This window comes from Xiphophorus maculatus, chromosome 23, assembly GCF_002775205.1.
Source record: "Xiphophorus maculatus strain JP 163 A chromosome 23, X_maculatus-5.0-male, whole genome shotgun sequence".
In the NCBI taxonomy this organism is placed as follows: Eukaryota; Metazoa; Chordata; class Actinopteri; order Cyprinodontiformes; family Poeciliidae; genus Xiphophorus; species Xiphophorus maculatus.
Window position 1 is genome coordinate 18,391,975 of NC_036465.1, and position 21,625 is coordinate 18,413,599.

The window sequence follows — 21,625 nt, forward strand, 5'->3', positions numbered from 1 at the left end:
AATGCATCATTTTGCAAGTGTTTATTTTTCTCTTATGCTAAAGTAAAAATGCTCCTCAGTTCACTCTCTAGTTTTTTCTTTTGAATAGATTGTTTCACATTCCCTTTGAGCCTTTAGGTTCAAGGGAAAAAAAGTTTTTCCACTTTTTTCCTCCACTCAACTTTCCATTAATGTACTTGGATCCAGCTCTCTGAACAGCCAAATTGTTTAACAACAATCTTTTATGGCTCACCTTCCCAGTGCAGTGCAAAATGATAGCTTGTTGAATAATTGTCAAGTTGTCATGATCATATCTCCATTAGAAGTCATTTTTCAGTTGCTTAAATGCACATTTCTTTACTTTAATTCACATCAACTTCTGTATGAAATGACTACACAAGTACCACTTTTTGAGAGATTTTACTGAAATAAACTTTTTGATCATTTAATTTATTGAGATGCTCCTGTTACAGGGAAGAACATGTTTTGCTTTGCTACATTATCAGAAAAGCTTTAAAGGAATCAGTCTCTCTCGACTGGTCATGCCATCAAACCCGCTACATTTAACTTGGTTCAAAAACTCTTGACGATGTATTCTGTCTTCTTAGCCTCATTGTTGAGCTCACCGAAGGTGTCAAAGAACTGATCCATCTCCCGCTGCAGCGTTGCGTTACGGAGCTCTGCAGCAACTTTGGCCCTCTCTGACTCCACGATCTTAGCCTGGACCACCTGGTACCAGTGGCGCTGCTGCGACAGATTTGTCTTCAGGCGAACAACCTCCACCTCCAGCTCCTCGTTTCTCTGCTCCAGGCTGATGGGAGTAAGAAGAGAAGAAGAAAAGTGCAATGGTAATGACCAGTAAAAAAAAAGTAAGAGGTCAGTGGCTTTTAAAAGTGAGTGAGAGAATTGTTTTCAGTGTTTCAATTCTGCCTCTAGTAGTTTGGAAAGAAAAGGGATTAACACTTTTATCTATCTAAAATACAGCATAGAATTGTGTTAAACCATCTTATATATTGATTATTCTTTGAAATTGAAGAGGTTTAAAACAATAGTGACCAACCACAATTTGTAAAAGGTACATCATGAAAAAATCCTGCTAATTACATGCACTTGATTAACTTATAATCGAGAACTGTGCACACCTCTAAAACAGCAGGAGTTTTGTGGGTGTTGGCACAATACTGAGAAGAAAAAAACATCAGCGATGACCTTAAAACAGCCATCATCGCTTGGAGGAACGTAAAACCAATACAAAACAATTTAAAAACATCGTTCAACAGTGAAAGAGAATATTTACAAGTGAAAACATTTTAGGACATTTGCCAATCTTCCAAGGACTCGACATCTCACTAGACTCAGCTTCAGGTCAGAATATAAAATATATAAAGAAAATAGCAAAACAAAAAAATCTATGGCTTATTTGTCTCAAAGCTACAGACCTCACTATCCTTATTAAAGCATTGTTTTATTCTTTTAGTCCTGGTTTTGTGTGCCCTGTTGATAACAAGGCCTGATTTTCTGTTCCTTAAGTCTTTTCATATTTTAAGATTAGATAAGATTTATTGATTGCCACAAAACAGCACCATGAAATTTAATTAGTGCCACACATCTATCATGGGTATCTGATATAGTTTCCTTAATTTTTTGTTGAATCAGAGCCTAAGAGCTTCTCCCAGCAAAGGTTCATGCAGACAGTTCGGCTTAATCAGCTTAATTTCTGACACTCCTACCTTATGTCATTGACGACTGACCTCTGGAAAAGATTAAAAACTTCGGCTGCAGGTGTTCAAAAACGTTTGACCCTTGGTGCTGTCCTCTTACGCTCCCTGTCAAGCTAAAAGAATTGCAATAGCCTCTTGTCTTCACCGGATAGTTCCAATGCGTGACCTTACACCGAGACATGCTCTATCTATATCGGTAATAAATGAGGTATGTGTTGTGTCTAGGTCAGCAGCATGGCCCCTTAAATTAGCTCTCTTTCCAGTGTCATGAGCTGTTTTCTATATGTCAGCAAGTCAGGCTATATATGTTTTTTTTCCACTTTACACCCACCAGCTGTTAAGTCATGGAAGCACAAACTGCAGCGCCGAATTCACGGAAATTAGGAAACTTGATGTTGCATTAGCATTAATGCAGGAAGTGTTGGGATCATGGCGTGTTATCAGAGACCTGTGGGAAAATTTAGCTCTGTGAGCTGAACAGGATGTAGGGTGAAAGTTGGAGTGGACTGGGAAACCAAAACAGCGCAGCTTTTTGTAGACGCACCCTTTATGGATATTGGAACATTGTGTTACCCTTCACTGAAATGCGCCGTAAATCAGTGGTAAATGTAGCATTTAGGCAGATGTGATTTACAGTGAGGGATAGGCAAACTCAAAATAGAAAAGAATTGAGAAGGGAACTAAAATAAAAGTCTTAAAAGCTTATGAGAGCATTCACAATTAGTTCCTTTTAAATACAATCCAATAACCCAATTGGCTTCAGAAGTCACGTATTAGTCCATCTCTGTGTAATTTCATCTCAGTATGAACCCAGATGTTCTGTGAAGGTATCAGGTGTTTGTGAAGAACACACCGGATGGATCAGAGATAAAGTTAGGGGGACATTTAAAGCTTGTTTAGTTTATGAAACAATATCTCAAGCTTTGAACATCTCTGAGAGCTCTGTTTAATCCATCATCTGAAAAAGAGTATGGAACAGCTGCAAACCTACTAAAACATGGCTGCCAGCCTAAAGTGACAGGCCTGAGTGAGAACGTGTTGATTAATCAGACAAACGGTCAAGAGGATGGTGGTTATTCTGGAAGTACTGTTGAGATCTACATCATAGATTCTGGCAGAAGGTACATAGTGATAGAAAACTAACATAAACTCCACTGTAAAGTACGGTGGTGGCAGCATCATGCTGTAGGGAAGGTGTTCTTCAGCAGGGACAGTAAAGCTGGTTAACGTTGATGGGAAGATGGATGGGAGCTAAATACAGGGTAGTTCTGCTAACAAGAACTTTAGATTCCAGACCTCAATCCAATTGAGAATTTGTAAAGAGAGACTTGAAAGATGATGTTCACAGACACCGAAGAGTTGCCAAAAAACAAATTCATTCTGAACATACGCAGGGCTGTTGGACACACACCCTAACAGCCTTGCAGATTGAATTATAGCTGTCATGTTCCGTGTTTTTCTGTGTGTTTATTTTGAGTTTCCTGTGGCTCTGAGTCTCCGTGTTGTCCTGTCTCCCCCTCGATTACTCCCAGGTGTTTCTTGTTCCCTGATTACCCCCAGTGTATTTAGTGTCACCTGTGTCTCAGCGTCTCTGTCGGGTTCTTGTCAATGCGTTCTTGTCCATGCGTGTAGCCTGTTGCTACCAGTGCTGAGCCCTAGCCTTCCGCTTGACTGTGCTGCCAGGTCTTTTGGACTTTTGGAGTTGTTTAAGCCTATTTTCATCATTAAACTTGCATCATTCATCTCATCTGGGTCTGCTGCGTTTCCCTCACCGCTTTCACCACCGCACTTCATGACAATAGCAGAAGATATGGAGAAGGGATCGACTCAATAAGCAGATTTACACTCACTGTTGATGAAGAAATGGTTTTATAAATTGTAGTTATACTGGTTTGCTGCATTTTGGTGAGATCAATAATAAATGAACAATAAATTATTGCATGTTTGTAATTAATTGTTATTCTGGCTTTTCACCCAGATTATGAATGGGTAATCTGATGATGTAAACAGCCTGACACAGGTTGAATTCAAATAACATCATAAAGGAAAATGATATACGAAAACTATATCACCATCTTTTCAATTTATTGCCACTCACTGCTTTGTGTTTGCCCCAATAAAACACTATTTTAAGGTGATCCAACTTGTGGAAGCTAAAGGAGTATTAAAGCTTTTGTAAAGCACTACAAGTAGCTGATTATGTCTGTTTTTGAGCCAAAAATCTAATTTTAAATCACCTGATTATTCGTTCCTCGTATTCTTCCCTCTGCTTGATTATCTGCTGCTGGAGGCCCGTCAGGATGCTTCGCAGAGCACTAGCAGAAGGGTCAGCCAAGGGAACCGGAGGGGGCACCCTCACAGACAACGGTGTCTCCTTTAAGTGCTTGGTTTCAGCAAGGGGCCACAGATCCTGGCTGTGGCTTGGCTGCGGAGGACCTTCTGTGAGGCGTTGCTGTGGAAATGACAGCATCAGATCCTCTTGAGCACAGGATCCTGAGTCCAGCTCTGGCTCCTGCTTCTTGTCTTGGTCTGGACTCTGGTGCTGCTTACCACAACCTTCGGTAAGGAGGATGTCACAAGGCAACCAGAGGTTCTTCTCTTTGCCCAGAGGATCGCCCTGCATCAGTCCTTGGATATGCTCAGGGGCCCATGAGGTGTATGCGTGCTCGTCAAAATGCTCTTGCAAGTTCATTTCTATGTCGAAGACCTCCTCCAAGCTGTCAGCTATTCCTGTGTCGGTGAGGTTATCATACAGAGACAAAGCACTGCGATGCTCCTCGCTGTGCGACGGACAGGGGCTTTGGCTCCGATAAGCCCCATCCTCTGCTTGCCATACCACTCCCTGTTGTCCTCCTCCTTTGTTTTTGCTAGAACTAAGCTCTGATTCCCAGGCCTGTCCTCCCAGGGTCCCTCTACAGCTGCAGTAGCTGCGATCTGGCCAGGAGCCAGGCTCTCTTCCTCCAACAACCACTGTATGAACCTCAGCCAGAGCTGGGACCAAAGGGCTGCTGGACCCAAGGAGTCTGGTTACTAAAGGAAACACAGCCCTGCTCTCCATTTCCTTTTCCCTGGCCCTGTCCCGCTGGCCAAAAGGTGGGCAGTTGTCGTACATGGGATCCGTGGAGCAGGAGCTGGCTGAGGTGGGGGTCTCAGTTGGAAGACAGGGTAACTCCATGATCCAAGCAGGCACATGGGGTTGCAAAGAGCAGTGGTCAACCCTCCCCTTTTCTGCCTGCTGTAAAACTGGGATTAAAGGCTGCAATTGTGGGTTTGTGTGCGCAGCATGGAGCTTCCCTGTGCCAGGTTCCTGATGCTCCGGGAGGGGTGGGGGGTGGGGAGAGGAAGGTGCAGCGGCCCTGCTTCCCTCTCTGCTCTGTCTTTGAAGATACTGTTGGACAGGTTATAGTGTGGGTGTAGCCACCAGGGACTGTGTGTCTTTAAGCAGGCGTGACATCAGCCGTTACTTTAGCACAGCTCCTGGGGGAGGTACCAGGGTGTAATATAGTCCGGCTCATTCCTGAAGACAGTCACACATAACTGAGACCACAGAAATAGATGTTGGTTGTGGGCACAAAGTGTGAAACACAGACAATAAATCTGATAAGATGTTGGACAAGTAAGATGTGACAAAAACCTGCAGGATCATAATTTTACATTTCTGTTGCTCAGAAATTTTTCTTCGTTTTTCCTCCAGTGTATGAAGTATATGGACTACAGCTACTGCTAGTTGAACACTTAAATTGTACCTTGGTAATTTCTCTGTAAATTGGTTTACAGATACAATAAAACCCACTGGAGTACTCCTACTTGTAAAAGTATGTAAACCCCTTAAAATGTTCTGTTCTTCTCACATTGCAACCACAAACCGATGACGCAGCCTATTAATTTCTTCTTGCCCTTTTAAAATGCTCTAGATCTGTATAATGCTCTAGAGCTGTGGAGCACACAATGAGCAGTTTTTCTGTCAGCAGATTCACTAACCTGACTCAAGGATCTTTGCAGCTCCTCGACCTCTTGGCTGCTTGTCTTACTAATACTTTTCTCGTATTATCAGTTGGTGTGAATGTCCATGTTGTTTCTCCTTTCCATTTTCAGAAGTATGAAATACTGTTTTTATAATACAACCTTGCTTCAGACGTCTTGACAACTTTATCCCTGACCCATCTGCTCTGCTCCTCAGTCTTCATGAAGCTGCTTCTTCACTAACGAACCTCTGAGACCTTCACAGATCAATTGGATTAAATCATTCACAGATGGACTAACTGGGTGATGTCTAAAGCAAACGTCTTGGATTGTTTGGAAGTATATCAGTACAAGGGGCATTTACATTCTACTTTATGTTAGTACATTGCATAAAATCATGATAACATAAATTAAAGTTTGTGGTTGTTTTGAGATGTGGAAACAGTTGTGTTGTGACTGTTTTGCAGGATTTGGTTGCCAGTTTTCTTGATTCGGGTGCATGATCAAGAGAGTCATTAAACCTTAATGTAACAGGGGATATTAATATATTGATTTCTCATGTTGTTTCACTTAGTTAACCATTAGTTTCAACAGTTTGTGTTGTCTGAAACAGCTGATTATAAACGTACACAAAATGTCACCTACTTATCTTTAAATATTAGAAGTGTAAAAACTCATAGTTATGGCTTGCTTTTTGTTGGTGTGTTTTTTTTCTTTAGCAAAAAGTACCAACATTATTTGATAATGTTTGTACATTCAAAGGATTCAACTAGTATCTGTTGAATGGTTTATCACTGCATGATATAGATATTTTGATTTATTTTGATTTGTTTTTTAATTTCTTTCCTGAACATGCACTGCTTTGTCATTATTAATCTAATACTTGAAAAAAAAATCTTCTGGTGATTGCATTCACTGATTCACTGCCTCCTCACTTTGTCATATTCCAGGCACCATAACAAATTAATATTTTGCAAAAATGTGACAAATTTCTAATTTTGTTATTGTCATGAAGTGAAGAGGCAGTGAACAGTTTAACGCAGGTTCAGTTTTCACGTTCAGTGTGTTTGAAACCACAAGGGGGCGCTTTAGACAACATAATGAGCAAGTTTTGTTACAGCTTTTAATGAACAGTTTGTGATGAGCAGGACTTATTAAAATTAAACTGAAGTAGCTCTTCCACTCCTGTTTCATGACACGGTGCTCGTTTTAGCTTTCTAAATGTATATTTTTAGAACTCCATTAACCAGGCTTTTTCTTTTTTAGTTTAAATAATCCGAAAAAAAATTCTATCAGCAATGAGGAGAATGTTTTTTTTTTGGAGGACGTGGGCTGGGTTGCACCTTTTCTTCAAACCACCTGCAGATGGTGGTTCTCTTTACATCAGGATTTCACAGATCACACCTGCTGAAAGTGTTTCTTCAAAATTTCTGCGGTGTCACTGCAGTGTCTCTCAAATCCAAGATGCTCTGCGTACGTCAGCGCTGCTACTACTCTCTAAGCATTAACTCTCTATATGTCAACACTAATAAAAACTGTCCTTTTTTCTGCCTGTATTACCCCTGCATCCTTTAAGGCTGCACAGATGAGAAAACATATTTTTTATCTGCGATGCAGGAAATGCCGCTTCCTAAAGCGCTTTTATGCATACCACAAACCATCTCTATGTCATTCTGATAAAAGCAGATCCAGACAGACTCGTTCTGCTCTTAAAAGTAAGACCTAACGTACTCTGTCATATCCCCATTGAAATGATCTGACCTCTTATTTGTCATTCAACAAAAGGAAGCTAACATCACACCCTTCTTCCAAAAAACCCTCAGACACTGAAACTCAGCCCCACTTGATCTCCAACCTCACACAGACCGAGGCTCCCTTGAGGACCTCTCATCATCTCTTCGCTCCATCCTTCTCTGCTTCCTGTTCGTCTGCGTAGTTGTTTGTAGTCATGACGACAGAATCCATGGTAACAAGGTCCCCATGGTGCTAAATAATAAAGGTGGATGTGCTGGCAGTACAGAGGGGGTCTCTGTGACTATTTAAGAAAGTATCTTGATGGAGAGTAATTGAGTGGGGCCTTTGTGAACAGGAGTCAGGGCGTGCATAACAGGCAACAAAACCAAAGGCAACAGCGCTCTTTTCTTTGAATTAGTGCATCAGACGATTCTACAGAATCATGACTGTGTGGGAATTAAAAAGAAAATGAAAAGGGTGACCATGAAAATGGCAAGCAACAGACAAAGGTCAGGCTTATAGAAGGCGTTCTTGAGTGACATGGAAAAGTGAACAGGCAATGTGAATGAAGCCACCTGCCTTTACTTTTTGCTGTTCTCTGTTTAAGGGTGCAAATCTAAATCTGTTTTAACTTGCTGTATGCAGCTTTTTTTTCTGATCACTAATGCTTTCTGCAGGCAGTCATTGTGTCACCTTAATGGCTCTGATTAACCCAAATGTTGTACCATGCTAGGTGAGTTTTCTGTGTATTATGCATAAAAAGATCTTAAAAGACATCAGAGTGTTCACAAAACCAAGTCAGTGAGGTCTACTTTGCAAGTAAAATGATTTCAACTAGTATCTGTTGAATGGTTTAGAAATTTTATAAATTGTAATTTCTCCAAAATATGAAAAATCAAAAGACAAGACTCTCCCAATACTTTAGATTTAACCAGCTATCTTCAAATGTATCAGTGTTTTTAGCCTTTATGAATTAAGTAATGGGGAATTCAAATGAAAATATGCAAGTTCTATGAGATTTTACTGCATTGTACAAAAATCTAAAATGTAACCGCATCTCCATTTATAAACTAGCAAAGGAACCAATTTCTAATTTCTTTAGTTTGTATATCTCTCCTTGCTAAAAACAGACTTTAGTTATCCAATATCCCTGTGAAAAATAAGACTAAATATTGATCATTGGTATGCTTGCTAAAATTACTTTTTAACAGATCTCTCTTTAAAACAAGCAAGTAGCTGCAACAAATAACTTGGTAAAATAAATGTTTATATCTGCTACCTGAACTGAGACAGGAAAATGGACGGGGATAGATCAAGGTGTGATCTTTTCCACAAAGTTTTCTGAGTTTACAACACCACAATATTATAAATCCAAATTTGAAGAATATTTCCTGAAGTAATATACTTTGAAATGCTCAAATAAAATTTTAATTTATTTGAGCATTTCAAATAAATGCTCAAATATTTGCATTTATATTTGCAAATATAAATGCAAATATTTGCAAATATATATTTGCAAATATTTTTATTTGCAAATAATAAAAAAATTTTATTTAATCCTCATTTTTATGAGGATTTTAATCCTCACATTTGTCTGAATGTAGAAACTCAAAATTAAAATCAAAGACAGACTTAGGTCCTTTTGTATTTATCCATTTGTGTCACTGTTTCATTTTAAGGCTTTTCAGGTAGCAGTCCTTCCTTTGTTACCTCATGTGTCATCTTTACAGCAGCTGTGTAATGTGATTATCTTTCGACTAATTGGATGGTTCATATTTGCAGAATTTTTTAACACTTTGACAATTGAAATGTTACCATGAGAACAACTTCTTTTCAGATAAAAAAGGACAGGAACGCAGATGCAGTGACTGCATCTGACTAATTACAGCTCCATGCTATAATTAACCACACAGCAATGATGTGACACACAGATATCTGACAGATGTTCATTCAACTCACACATAAAATGAATGGACTAAATTTTAATCTAAGTGCAAAACACCTTCCATTGTCTTGCCGTTTGGTTAATTTGTCAAACAGCAAATTAACCAGACTTTGCATCAGGAGAGGAATGGTGAGTCTGTGCAAAACACTGCATTAAAAAGTAATACAAATACAGTACATAGGCTAGCCTAATACAAATAATTTAGGCTAGTACAAGAAATAATGGATGAAGGAAATAATGAGAAGCAGAATGATGGAAATAAATGGAGGAAAATGGAGAGGTGGTCCAAGCCGGGAGCAATGTTTGCGTGAGTCGAGCACTCAGGGCAGGAGATATTAAAGAAAATATCTCATACACAATTCCTATGGCACTCTCTTCCTGTGAAATCTTTAAAAACTAACATGTTAGAAGTGTTTGTAGATGTGAGAGTTTGCCTGTCCATAGGAGGTGGAGGAAGGATAACAAATTGTGTGAGGTGGGAGAAAAAGTGGCCAAATTTGCTGAAAAACAGAAGATGACCAAGAATAAGAATAAAATTATAAAGCTTGCATTGAAAAGAGGGTAAAGTTGATGTAGCTTAATACAGAGGCAGATATCAAAATTATGAAATAGACAAAAGAGACCTATGGAATAAGAACAGAAAAGGTAAAACTCCTACAAAATACGAAAGGAAAATCATTGTAAAATAAGCAGTTAAAAAGCTTGAAACCAAAACAATAGAAGCAACACAAGGCATGATAAAATCAGAATTTGTAAATATTTAAAAATTCAAATTTGCTTAAGTTGCCCAAAATAGTTTTGGTTTATTCTTGTGGCCTAAGAAGGGCCTGGTTTGGTTGCATGGCAAACTTTTTATTCAAAGTTCACAGCCTTCGAAAACAGGCTGCACTTCCAACTGTGTTCTAAAAGCTTCATCTATTTAAAATGCTTCATCATAATTTAAATATCACCCACAGTGCATAATTAAATATGGGAAGTCTCACAACTGCACCCTATGCATAGCAGGGACCATCAAGTTTTCCATGGTGCTGTTGGGAAAATATCCAAACCGGGGAGCAGGCAAACCGAGGTGTGATGGTTTCTCAGTTTAACAGGACAATCTGGGCTCACAGTGCTGGCTCCCAGGCACCCAGCGTGTGTGTGTGTGTGTGTGTGTGTGTGTGGGGGGGGGGGCACATTTGAAACTCGTCCAGCTTGCACCAAACTCCAAGAGAACTCTGCTCATTGGCCAGGGCAGCCGTTCCTCTGGGAGACATTGGATTGGTTCTGGCAGGGTGAGCAACAGTATGTGGGGGGGAAATGTCATCAGAGTGAATTATACAAACACAGGCTGTACATTTTCTACAACAAGTGTATATAAAACTGCACTCCGTATTCATCCTGAATGTCCTTTACATAAAACAAATTAATAGGCATCTCTCAGCAACATATTGTTGCTCACTTTTACTTCAATAATTATCAATATGAGCTGCTTTCTGGAATTGATCACTTTCTTTCAGATGTCACTGTTGTCTTTATTTTAATTTCAGACCTCATGATTGTACTCATACCTGGGCGGGTGCTCAGACAACGAAGGCCTTTATGTGCTGCTTATACCATAAAAGGACAGAAGCTGCGTCTGGCTGGTGTTATTGTAGTGAACACACAGTACTGTTGCTAAAATCAAGTGATAACAGCGGCATGCAGCACTGCTGAAAAATCTTGAGTCATCCATCATTTCTTTATTTCTTATTTCCTTTTAAGAGCAGCAAAAGAAAAACGGTGCCATTAAACTGCTTTTCTGAGTCAGTGACTTCATTTATTTTGGGGGAAAAATATGGGGAAAAAAAGTCAATGGTAGGATGCAGTTTTTTACAAGAACACAATACCTTCTAAAAGTATTCATATTTTATATTTGTCCTTACATTTTGTATAAATACAGCTGTTTTTTTTCAATGTATTTTAACTGGATACAAGATAAATAAAGTAGGAAGTAAAGGATGCATTGGTATTCAACCTCACTTTTCACTTTCATTCCCGCTGCAGATATTTTGGATTTCGTTTCAACCATCTTTTACTCAACTACATCCAAAAAAGTTAAACCAAACCAAACATTGTATTACCAATAAACTTTCCCTGACTTTTCTTTCAATGGTTTTATTAAAAAAGCTTGGTCTAATTTATTTTATTATGTTTTCCTTTTTGCTATAAACATTTAGCTATTTTATTTCACCCTCATAGCATCTCTTCTTCAGGTACTGCTTCCGGTTTCTCCTCTGCCTGTTGTGTCGAGAAGGAAAGTTGGTAAACTGAGGCGCATGATTGATAAGTACAGATGAAGCTGGGTGAAAATACCACTGAGAAGAGCCAGAGGCGTGAGCTGACTCTCCCTGCTTCTCACTATCTGCTCCCTCGGTGGGGGAGCTGATGATTGCACACTCCACGTTCTGCCCCTGTGTGTGATTCTGCTCACCTATCAATCGCAGCCCTGCAGGCGCAGACATATGCTATCTATAGAAAGATCAGTTACTCTTTAGTTCACGCTCAGCGGAGACTTGTGCTACAAATGCCAATAATGAATGATTTGCAGAACAGTCGTTTGTTTCCCTCTCTGAATACTCATCCACTTCTGCCACAGAGGACATGAGAGGGTTTTATGAAGCTCAAAGGGAAGCCCAATACTCCATCTGTCACATTCCAACGCTTATCTGCAATAAGAAATCCAGGTATAGACCGCCTTGTCCTCTACTCGATGTGGTTAAGAGTGAGAAAAGAGACCATAAAACGTATCTTTAATAGGCAGAGCCTGTTCTTTAAACATACCTGCAGCTGCAGGGACTCACACTCAAATACTTTTCAAATTATCTCACACAAAGATGGGAAATAGGCTCATTCAAGCTTATAGAGGATCCAGAGAAAATCACATTTTTGAGTATAATACGTTTCTTCCCTCCCTGCTGTGTTTCAATCCTTTTTTCTTCCCACATTAAAGAGTTTTTTTCTTACTCTTCTCTCCTCCCAAACATTATTTCCTGATATCCATGAAATGCCTTGTGGAAGATTTGTGATTTTCCATCTGTGTGCACATTTTTCAATTTGGAAGGGAAAATTACAGAATCATAACTGGCTACCTTGCATAAAGGAGGATTATTCTATATTTTGAGTGTAAAGCATTTTATTTTCTTTAGCTGGTAACAAGAACTAAGAAAAAATATTAAAGAATAAACACAACCTCAGAAAATCCCACAACAGCAGGGGAATATGCAGACTTTAATGATCTCAGCTGCATCATCTGTTTTTAAGTCATGTGCAGAATTAGCAAGTCATGCTAACATTTCCTTTCATTCACATGCATAAAAACCCTGTTAAAATGACAACATTTGGACTTATGCGTATCATGAAAATGTATCCATTTTCATGAACAAAGCATCCATCAGTGTTTTGTTGTAGGAGAATAAGGCTGCGTTCTCTGTCTACTCGGAAGTCAGATTTTCCAAATTCCCATTTTGAAGAACCAGAATAATGTTTGAATTTTGAATTTTTACTGGGAAAGTGGTCACTTGCAAATAAACCCTAGGTTCTGTATCCAGTAAGGCTGCACAGCTAGAAATTACAGCGAATATGGTGAATTATACTTCATTAGTGAACATTAGTGAACAAACAGGATCATTAAAACCAAGCAGCGTAGCAGTCAGGGCAAGGTTAAGGTTCAACACTGTTTCCTGAGTTTTGAACATCTACTGGAGAAATGTAAAATTTGAAATGGAAATGCAATTTCATCTATTGGGAGGAGTTTCTTCAGAAATGGCAGTACTCTTGTCAGTGACGGGAAGCTGGGTAAAAATAAATACAATAAAAATATGAAGCTTATTGAATGTAGTGTTGATTGCAGGTTGAGCTCATGTTGTTTGGCACAATCAACAGAACCTTTTTTTTGTCTATTCCCAAGTTAAATTAAACATTTGTTTCATCTTTGGTATAACATAAGGTGTTTTGGATATCTGAGGGATTTAATCAACTAGCAGTGGAAGCTTTCTTTGTTAAAAATGTCACGTTTTAAAGATGAACTGGTTCAAATTTGTATATTTGAACATCTTAATTTTTCTCTCCAAATCCTCACAGGATATTTTATTCCTCGTGTTGAGAGATAGCCTCTTACATCAGTTTTTGGTCCGTAATTACTTTCTGTGTTCATGAGGGGGATTCATTAAAAGACAGGCAACACCCAGTCTTCCTCTCATAATGACTATTCCCCTGGATCTTATTAGGCCTCGTATTTAGAAAATCAATGAGGACTGAGAGAAAGATTATGGAGGATTCTTATTCTGATCATCCTGCAGTTAAAGATGAGATGTGTAGTCATTATTTAACCATTAGAACCACATGGAGACACGCAGAGAGGAGCCAACAAAGAAGCCTGGTTCAGTACTGCAGACACAGTGAGTATAATGATGGGGAGATTAGGAGAAGTAAGACGGATGGAAAAGAGAAAATAAAAGCTGGAGAGTGATGTAAAACTTCATATTCACCAAAGAGAGTTGGCTCCAGGAGAGGGGATCAGGTGAAACAGTGAGAAAAATATTTTTTAATTAAAATTTTAGACACTTCTCAGTTTAATATTTGGAACCTTTGTAGTGGAAAAATTAAAATTCAGCAGAGCATATCTCAGTGTGTGCACTACGATAATGTGTCCAGAGTGTTTCTGAAGTGCTGTGATTTGTGATAATTCCTGACATATCAGTGCTATTTATCAGACGAACGAGAAACCCACGCCAACCTTCCTTTCTGTCTCTCTCTCTCTCACTCCCTGCCTCCCTTAACTTCGCTTCTCGGTCCTTCTTCCTCCCCCCATTGCTGGCAGTCATTTCTCAACTATCCATTAACTTCACCAAATAGAGGCCTGGAGGAGGAGAGGCAAAGGTCTTCACTCTGCTAAAGAGATTTTCTTTGAGACAGAAGAAAATGGAGGGAGGCAGGCAGTGAGAACGAGGTAACAATGAAAGGCCAAGAAAGATGGATGGACGGACGGACGGACGGACAGATTGCACCAACGGCAAAAATAATATCTTGTGACCCACTTTTTCCACGTTGGTTATTAAATCTCTTTGGGAAAACGTCCCTCCTACTGGTCACCGACTAGTTGTCTGTTTAGTCTAAATTTTCTACAACAGAGCAATAAAAAAAGCCTTTGCTAGTTGAATTTCTTGTTGATTTTTTTTTTCTTGAACTTTCTGAGCTTTGCATATGCACGACTTTCCAAGTTGGTAGTTGCCTTCCACATCCTTCAGATTTTAATAATTGGTCCTCAGACTTATTCCTTGCTAGTCTGCAGCTCCCTCTGTGTATTTTTCCCCCCATGTTTTCCAGCAAATCCTTGCCTTCTGGTTGTACTTTGTTCTTCAGAGAGCAGCTCTTTACTTTTTATTAATGGAAATACCTTGTTAACAGGACAATTAATCCAGCTAATGTGAGTTAATTTAATACATTATATCAGTTTTATATCCCTTGATGTTTGGTTTAGGCTTTAATTCCATCAACAACTTGAAAAAGAAATGTGTGACAATGAAAGGAGTCTGTTTTAGAAAGGGTTTAAGAGCTACAGTTTAGGAGCAAACAAAGATACTCTTATCTAAGGAAAATAAAAACACTGAGGAATGGTGCAAATTTTGCATGCCTGGACTGGTGTTTTATGTGGGACATATTGTACATTTATTTTTTTATTTTTTTAGAGAAAGAATTTTTACTGACAAAGATAAAAAAAAAGGAAAGTTAATTACAGCACAAACATTTTCCATTTTATTAACCTGACTTTTTTGCAGTCATTTTGATTTAGCAGTAAATCTACTACTTAACTTTGACAAATACAAGAAGTTTTTCAAGGATGAGTGCAAAAAAAGAATATAGAAAACATCTGAATCCATGAATTAAGTGTGAGAATTTGAGTTTTCTGTGTGTTTATTTTGGTTTCTGTCTCAGTTGAGTCTCCGTGTTGTCCCGTCTACTCCGTGATTGATCCCAGCTGTTCCTTGTCGGGTCCACTTCTACCCAGTCTTTGTTTGTGTCACATGTCTCTACATTTGTTCCAGTTGCAACCAGTTTCTGTGCGCCTTGCCTTCTGCTCATCTGTGCTGCCTGGACTTTGCATTCTTGTCATTTTATCCTTAAAACCATCATTTTCTCTACTGCCTGGGTCCACTGGGTTTACCTCACCTCCTACATACCGCGCATGATGACATTAAGGGCATTCTATTACTTTCCATTAATAAGCACAACATGGTTTGGCCTTTTTATGTTTCAGATCTATAATTATTTACTTAATATTCCACAAAAGATTATTTTTCCATTGTACTGCAATTTTAAAATGTTTTCTTGTTGTTGAGTGGATAAATCATAAAAAATCCCAATACACACAATCTGAAAATAATTATCAGCAATACAATGAGCAGATCAAGTATTTTTTTTAGGTTTAAGACAGAACAAGCATTAAAATTATGTTTTATGAGTGGTAGTGCAGGCACCAGTACCCCTCCCAACCCCATTAGGGATAAGGGTGTTAGAAAATGGACGGAAAGATGGAAGGACGGACGGACGGACTGGCAGTGCCGGACATCTAGGTCTCTATTCCTGATAACAAGCAACCTATTCAAGCAGAAGTCCTGTATGAGCTAGTAAGTATAACATCTGTGCTGAAGTTATATTTGTGACAAATTTGCATACTGTTCTCATCATGCAAAGAGAGCACTGAACTGCACAATTAATGTTGTAATTTTCCTTTAAATAAATTATTTGTTTGGTTTAGGAAAACCAGTTTGGGCACAGGGTGAATTATTATAAGTGCTCTTGAAGGAAATTGGCAAAAACTACTTGTGGATTAAAATCCGTTTGATCCAAATATTCTGTCATGTTTGTTTTTTTATAGATATTTTTAAAATCCAAAACAATGATGTCAAATGTAAAAGTTTGCATGAGCAAATAATACAGCTTCTATTAAATAAAAAAAAATCTCGTTCTTCATTTAAATTCATGATATTGAACTAAAGGTTGCAGAGAACAGCATTCATATCTAATGGAAGAATAAGACGCTGACATGGAAACTATTAATCTCCGGGTGTTCATATCCTATTCAACTTTAGTTACATGTAATATCACTTCACAGCATGTCGAATAATTACTTATGCAGCAATAGATATTAAACAATGTAAATGGACAGATTGGCTAGGTAACTGTCTGCAAAAAGTGAATGGAGACTCTCACACAGCAGAATGACCTGGATCTACTGTAGATGTAAATCTGGGTTCAGATTCCAGTCACATGCTGTGTGCCTCTTTGGCCCCGATGCTTTTAGCCTCCTCTAATATAAAAAGATAAAATGCCAAACTGAATGCTCAGAGAGTCTCTTCAGGATTTCTAATGACTGCAATTTTCATTTCATAAATGTACAAAATAAATTCTCCTGGTCAAGCTAGTCTTACTTCTCGTTTTTTTCCCTCTGACACTCTGATAATGGAGAAATTAAAACCCTTCGAAGTACCCGTGTGCTTGTGAATGTGTAATGAAGTACAACAGGGTATATTAACCCAGAACGATGATGGGTTCAGGCTCATTCTCGCTCTGACAAGTTGCTATGACAACGTGGCATTTGCATTGCTGACGACCTGTTTAAGAAAAACAACTTGAAAAAAAAAAAAGCAGTGCTGCATGCAAAAAAAATTAAAAATAAAATAAAAAATACTGAAACATGGCACCAGGTTCCTGCTGAAATGCAGAGTCCTGGGGTGGAGCATGAGTGAAAATCACAGAATAGTCAATAGACACAATGCTGAAAAGATGCAAACTTAAAAGAAACTCGATGTAAATTATCATAATAGGGGAATAAAATGTCCATAAAAAAACAGGGTATAAAACCTTACATGTGGTTCTTTTGGTTTTGCACAGATGAGCTCAGCAGGAGCTTGGAGGAATAAAGGATTTTCAACAACAGCCCAAGAGACATTAACAGTCCGCCGCCAGCAGACTGAAGACAACAGAGGTTCTGACATTGGAGTAACTGAACTATAGAGTATTTTCACATGGGAGTTTGATTACTGAATGCTACAAAGGTGATTTAATGAACAGATGGGGAACAGCTGTACCTGAGGCTAGTAGACTAGTATAAACTACTGCAACATTAGAAGCTACAAAAGACTAAAGGGATCAAACTAAACTCAAAACTAAAGATTGTGACATTAAGAATCATTCTGAGTGTGTTTGAGATTTCCGTTCTGCCTTTGTGTGCATCATGTGTTGCCCACACACATAAAGAAAGTCTAGTACATATGGAGACTAAGCTGAAGGATATTGACCGGCCCTGTAAGAGGCTCTCTTGGGTTTTGCATGGATAGAGAAATATTTCCCAACCACCTCATATGATTCCTCTCTTTTTCCCTTTTGACTTCTGTACTCTTACACATTCAGTCTCTCCTTTGTCTGCACGCATCTCTGCTTTTCTCCTCCATACGCCCACATTCGAACATCGCTTCTTCTTCCTCCCCTGTGGCCTTAACTCTCACAACTCCTCTCTGTCAGAGCAATGACTATGCCCTGCCAGATAAGAACATATTTCGAGCATCAACCTTCACCCTGTCCACTGTGCTGAATCTCACTAACTTGCTGTGAACTGAGCATTCCTTATTGTTGAAGTTTATTTAGTTCTATTTCTAAAAATAAGTTCTATAACTTTTACTTATTTAGTAGCACCAAAAATTAATATGCATACAATGCTTTGCAAAAATATTTATACCTCTCAAACTTTTCCACATAATACAAACTCCAGTATATTTGAACATCTCATTGAGCACTGCTCAATCCAGAGTTGAATTCAGACTACAGCACAACTACTACCTACCTTGGAAGAAGCCAAGAGGCAACTCTGGAGGAGCTGCAGAGATCCACAGATGGTTTCTAGTTTTTGAGATGTTATTAAAAATGAGAAAATCACATTTATCTGTGCATCAAAACTAAGACAAAAAGTCAATTTGACTGAACTTGAGCTATTTTGTATAGATGATTAAGTGAAAATCTCTAGATGTGCAAAGTTGTTAGAGATATACCCCAAAATCTTTGCAGCTGTGATTGTAGAGGAAGAAAGTTGAACCTAATTACAAAAACATGTCAACATTTTCAGAATTTTATTTGTAAAGAATTTAGAAAAAATAGCATAATTATACTACCACTTCACATCTGTGCACTGCTTTGTGTTGGTCCTTCACATAAAATATGAATAACTGAAGGAACTAAAAAGAAAGAAGCACAAATGTTAAATTTTGTAGCTGACAGCTTCTGTCAGATTTTTATGCTATTTTTTTTATTGAAGTTGAACTCATTCCTATTTCTCGCCTCAATGTTTCACTTCTCAGAAGATTTTTTCACCTCTTTTTTTATTCCCTCTCTCATCCTCACACAAAGTCACACATGAAGCCGATGTCTTCCGTGTCTCTACCTCATTGCAGTCGAATGTCTCACAGCAGGTCTCAATAATAGAGACAGAGTGTTGGTAAAATGTTCATGACAGAATGCTAAATGGATTCAAGCTATTTAAACGTATATGTCATCTTCAGCATGTAAGCCAATTTGTCAACAGTCACACTGGCACATTTATAATTTGCACCCCCCTCCACTCCCTTCCTCTCCTTCTGCTTGGGCAATACAATGCATTGGACTGAGATTAGATTGCTGTTTTATTTTGCTTATTCCAAGCAGCTGTAACGTTTGGCTCTACCAGAAAGAATCATTGCATCTCTGCAGCAGCTCCACTTAAGACACAATACTCCACTGACAGAGGAGAAATGAGGTACATCCCAGCTGTCTCTCAGTTAGCTGATGAGATTACAGATGTAGTTCCCCGTGGAAAAAGCAATTTAAGCGTCTTTCACTGGACCAGAGTAATTGATTAGGATCCATTTAATTGTCAGTGATATTATCTGTTGATAATAGGCATGTGGGTTGTGTTGTTTTATCTGCATCTTTTATTATAGACAGCTTCAGCTCTGGTCCTAGAAGTAAAAATCTTGTTATAATATCCAGTCCATCTTGTTTCAGAAAAAGCTGCAAATATTAGCAGTCTTAAGATTTTGAAAAATATTTTAAGCCCTATTTTTATTGGCCATGTTGGATTGTCATGAAAAATAATCTAATTATTATGCTATAGATGCTACAGTTAAATTTTATGTCACTAAATGTTTCATATGATTAATAAAAATAAGTAAAAGCAAAATGCAGTTTTCAAATGATCACTTATTAGGTTTAAAAGTTTGTTTGTCTGTTATTGACATTTGCAACATTAAAGTGTAAGTTTAGTCATTAAACACTAGAATAAATGACTGCTTGTTGCTTAACACGGCTTGTTGTCTTAAAATACATTTAACCCATTTCTTCATTTGTTAATTTCCAAACTTAAACAGTTGCCTGCAGACACAGATTATTATTCACTGTTTTCACCCTTGTTTTTAGTATGATGTTCAGAAAATACCCTTAGGCACTATTTAAATCCCCAAATCAAGCATTAGTGAGATTTGTGGTCTTACATGGGTGGATATATAGCTGGATGCATACTACAATATTAAAAACATGACCTAATAAAATGATTTGGCCTTCTGCCTGCTGCAATGCCTGAGACACATACAGTCTCTTCCAGAACAGAGTGGAAACTTTAAATTGGATTTATAGGCCATAGCGTGTCTGAAAAGGTCAACCTTAATGATTATAGCCTAAAGCAGCCTCACTATCCCTCCTCCAACCTGCTAAGGACTAAAATGGTGTCCATACTCTGGTTGTTATGCAGCCATCTTCATATTAGCAGCATCAATGTTAGCTTTTAATACGGGCTATGTGGCTTTCTGCCAAGGGATGCATTGCCTGGAACAGAGGTGAACAATCTGGGTGTCAACAATGATGGCCTGCATGATTTGAACACACCTGGGTGAAATATCTAATTTATCTCCTCAGGTTGTGACAGATTCCACAGGAACCTGAAAAATGACCAGCTGAAGTCATTCAGGTGTGTTTGAAACATGAAGGGCAAGGAAGTTTTGATTAGATTTGATGATATCTAACTCAAAATTTTACGTTTTTAGACTGGTCAAACTATTTTCCTGTTTATACTGTACAACCTTTACTCTAATTGGAAAAACAAAAATATGCTCATGTTTAATGTTTTCCCGGCATCAGGACCACGTTACGTTTAGACAAGCATGTAAAGCACATTAAGCAGACAAGTCAAACGTGGAGGCAGATGTTGTAAAGAAATACTTAGATTTTTCAACAACTCTACATGAAATAAAGAAAAGATTGACAATGCAATCAAACATTTTCCTGGAACATCTTTCAATTTGTCTACAGTGGAAACAATGAGCTGCACTGGAAAATATTTTTTCTTTGGTTTTGTATGAGGCACTGAAATGAGGCTCGTCCAAGGTTTCCATTGATGCATTACTGAATACAATCACTGAGACAAATGCATGAGCACCAAAAAATGATTGACCCAATTTGAACACAACTTGTATAACCAGCAGTGGTGGTATAAATGCTTCACTTTCAATAAAGATCACATTGCTTCAAAGGGCACTGGAAGGCATAACATGTCAAGTGGAGTGACATGCAACGATGTCATTAATATCAGGAGGAGTAAGTACTGCGCTCTGAGTTTGAGTATGATTCAGTTGATGAGGAAGGAGACACTTTGAGTTTGGGTCATGTCAACATTCACACAGAATTGAGCAAGAACCGGTGCCATTTTTTGACAATTGTTTTGATGTTTGAAATTTTTATCTGTGAGCTTTTGGTGCTGCAAGAAAAAAAAATCATGCCCAACTTTATGAAGATATGGGCCTGAATTCCAGTCACAAGGTCCTTCCAATCTAGTGACAGATGATGAACTATTTTGCAAAGAATAAATTGTTATATATTATGGTTCCTAGATCTGGAAAGCTGGTAAATATCCATCAAATAACTTGAGCCAAAATTCCCGACGAACTATCTCTCCACCTGTGATTACAACACTTACCACAATTTTGAAATTTTTCTTTGCAAGAAATTTTAAATCATCAACTTTCTTTGATTTCTCATAGGAAGAAAAAGACAGTGTGTAGTTCTCTGTGTACAACATAAAACTCTACATCAAAATTTTATTTTATTGTTAAAATGAATATAAATACTCTACAAAGATAAGTCAGTTTACATAATTTGACAGCAACTTTTCATTACTAAAGAAAATCAAGCAGAAAAAAAATGTACATGCCATTATGAACAACTACGGTAAAAACTAATG

General features: G+C 38.2%; 1 protein-coding gene across 1 annotated transcript; it reads right to left on the reverse strand.

Annotated features, from left to right (window-relative positions):
* Window positions 1–397: 397 nt before the first annotated feature.
* On the reverse strand, window positions 398–5,076 carry LOC102235373. The gene is made up of 2 exons (XM_005795477.2): window positions 3,938–5,076; window positions 398–790 (listed from the first exon to the last, which is right to left on the reverse strand). The coding sequence occupies exons 1-2, from the start codon at window positions 4,873–4,875 to the stop codon at window positions 553–555; spliced, it is 1,176 nt and encodes a 391-aa protein (XP_005795534.1). The 5' UTR covers window positions 4,876–5,076; the 3' UTR covers window positions 398–552.
* Window positions 5,077–21,625: the final 16,549 nt, after the last annotated feature.

Bases quoted from the DNA above. Each gene is read 5' to 3' on its own strand.
- LOC102235373 (XM_005795477.2), bottom strand. From the start codon at position 4,875: ATGGAGTTACCCTGTCTTCCAACTGAGACCCCCACCTCAGCCAGCTCC. The intron at 791-3,937 runs GTGATTTAAAAT...TACTCCCATCAG, and splicing joins TACGAGGAACGAATAATCAG to CCTGGAGCAGAGAAACGAGG.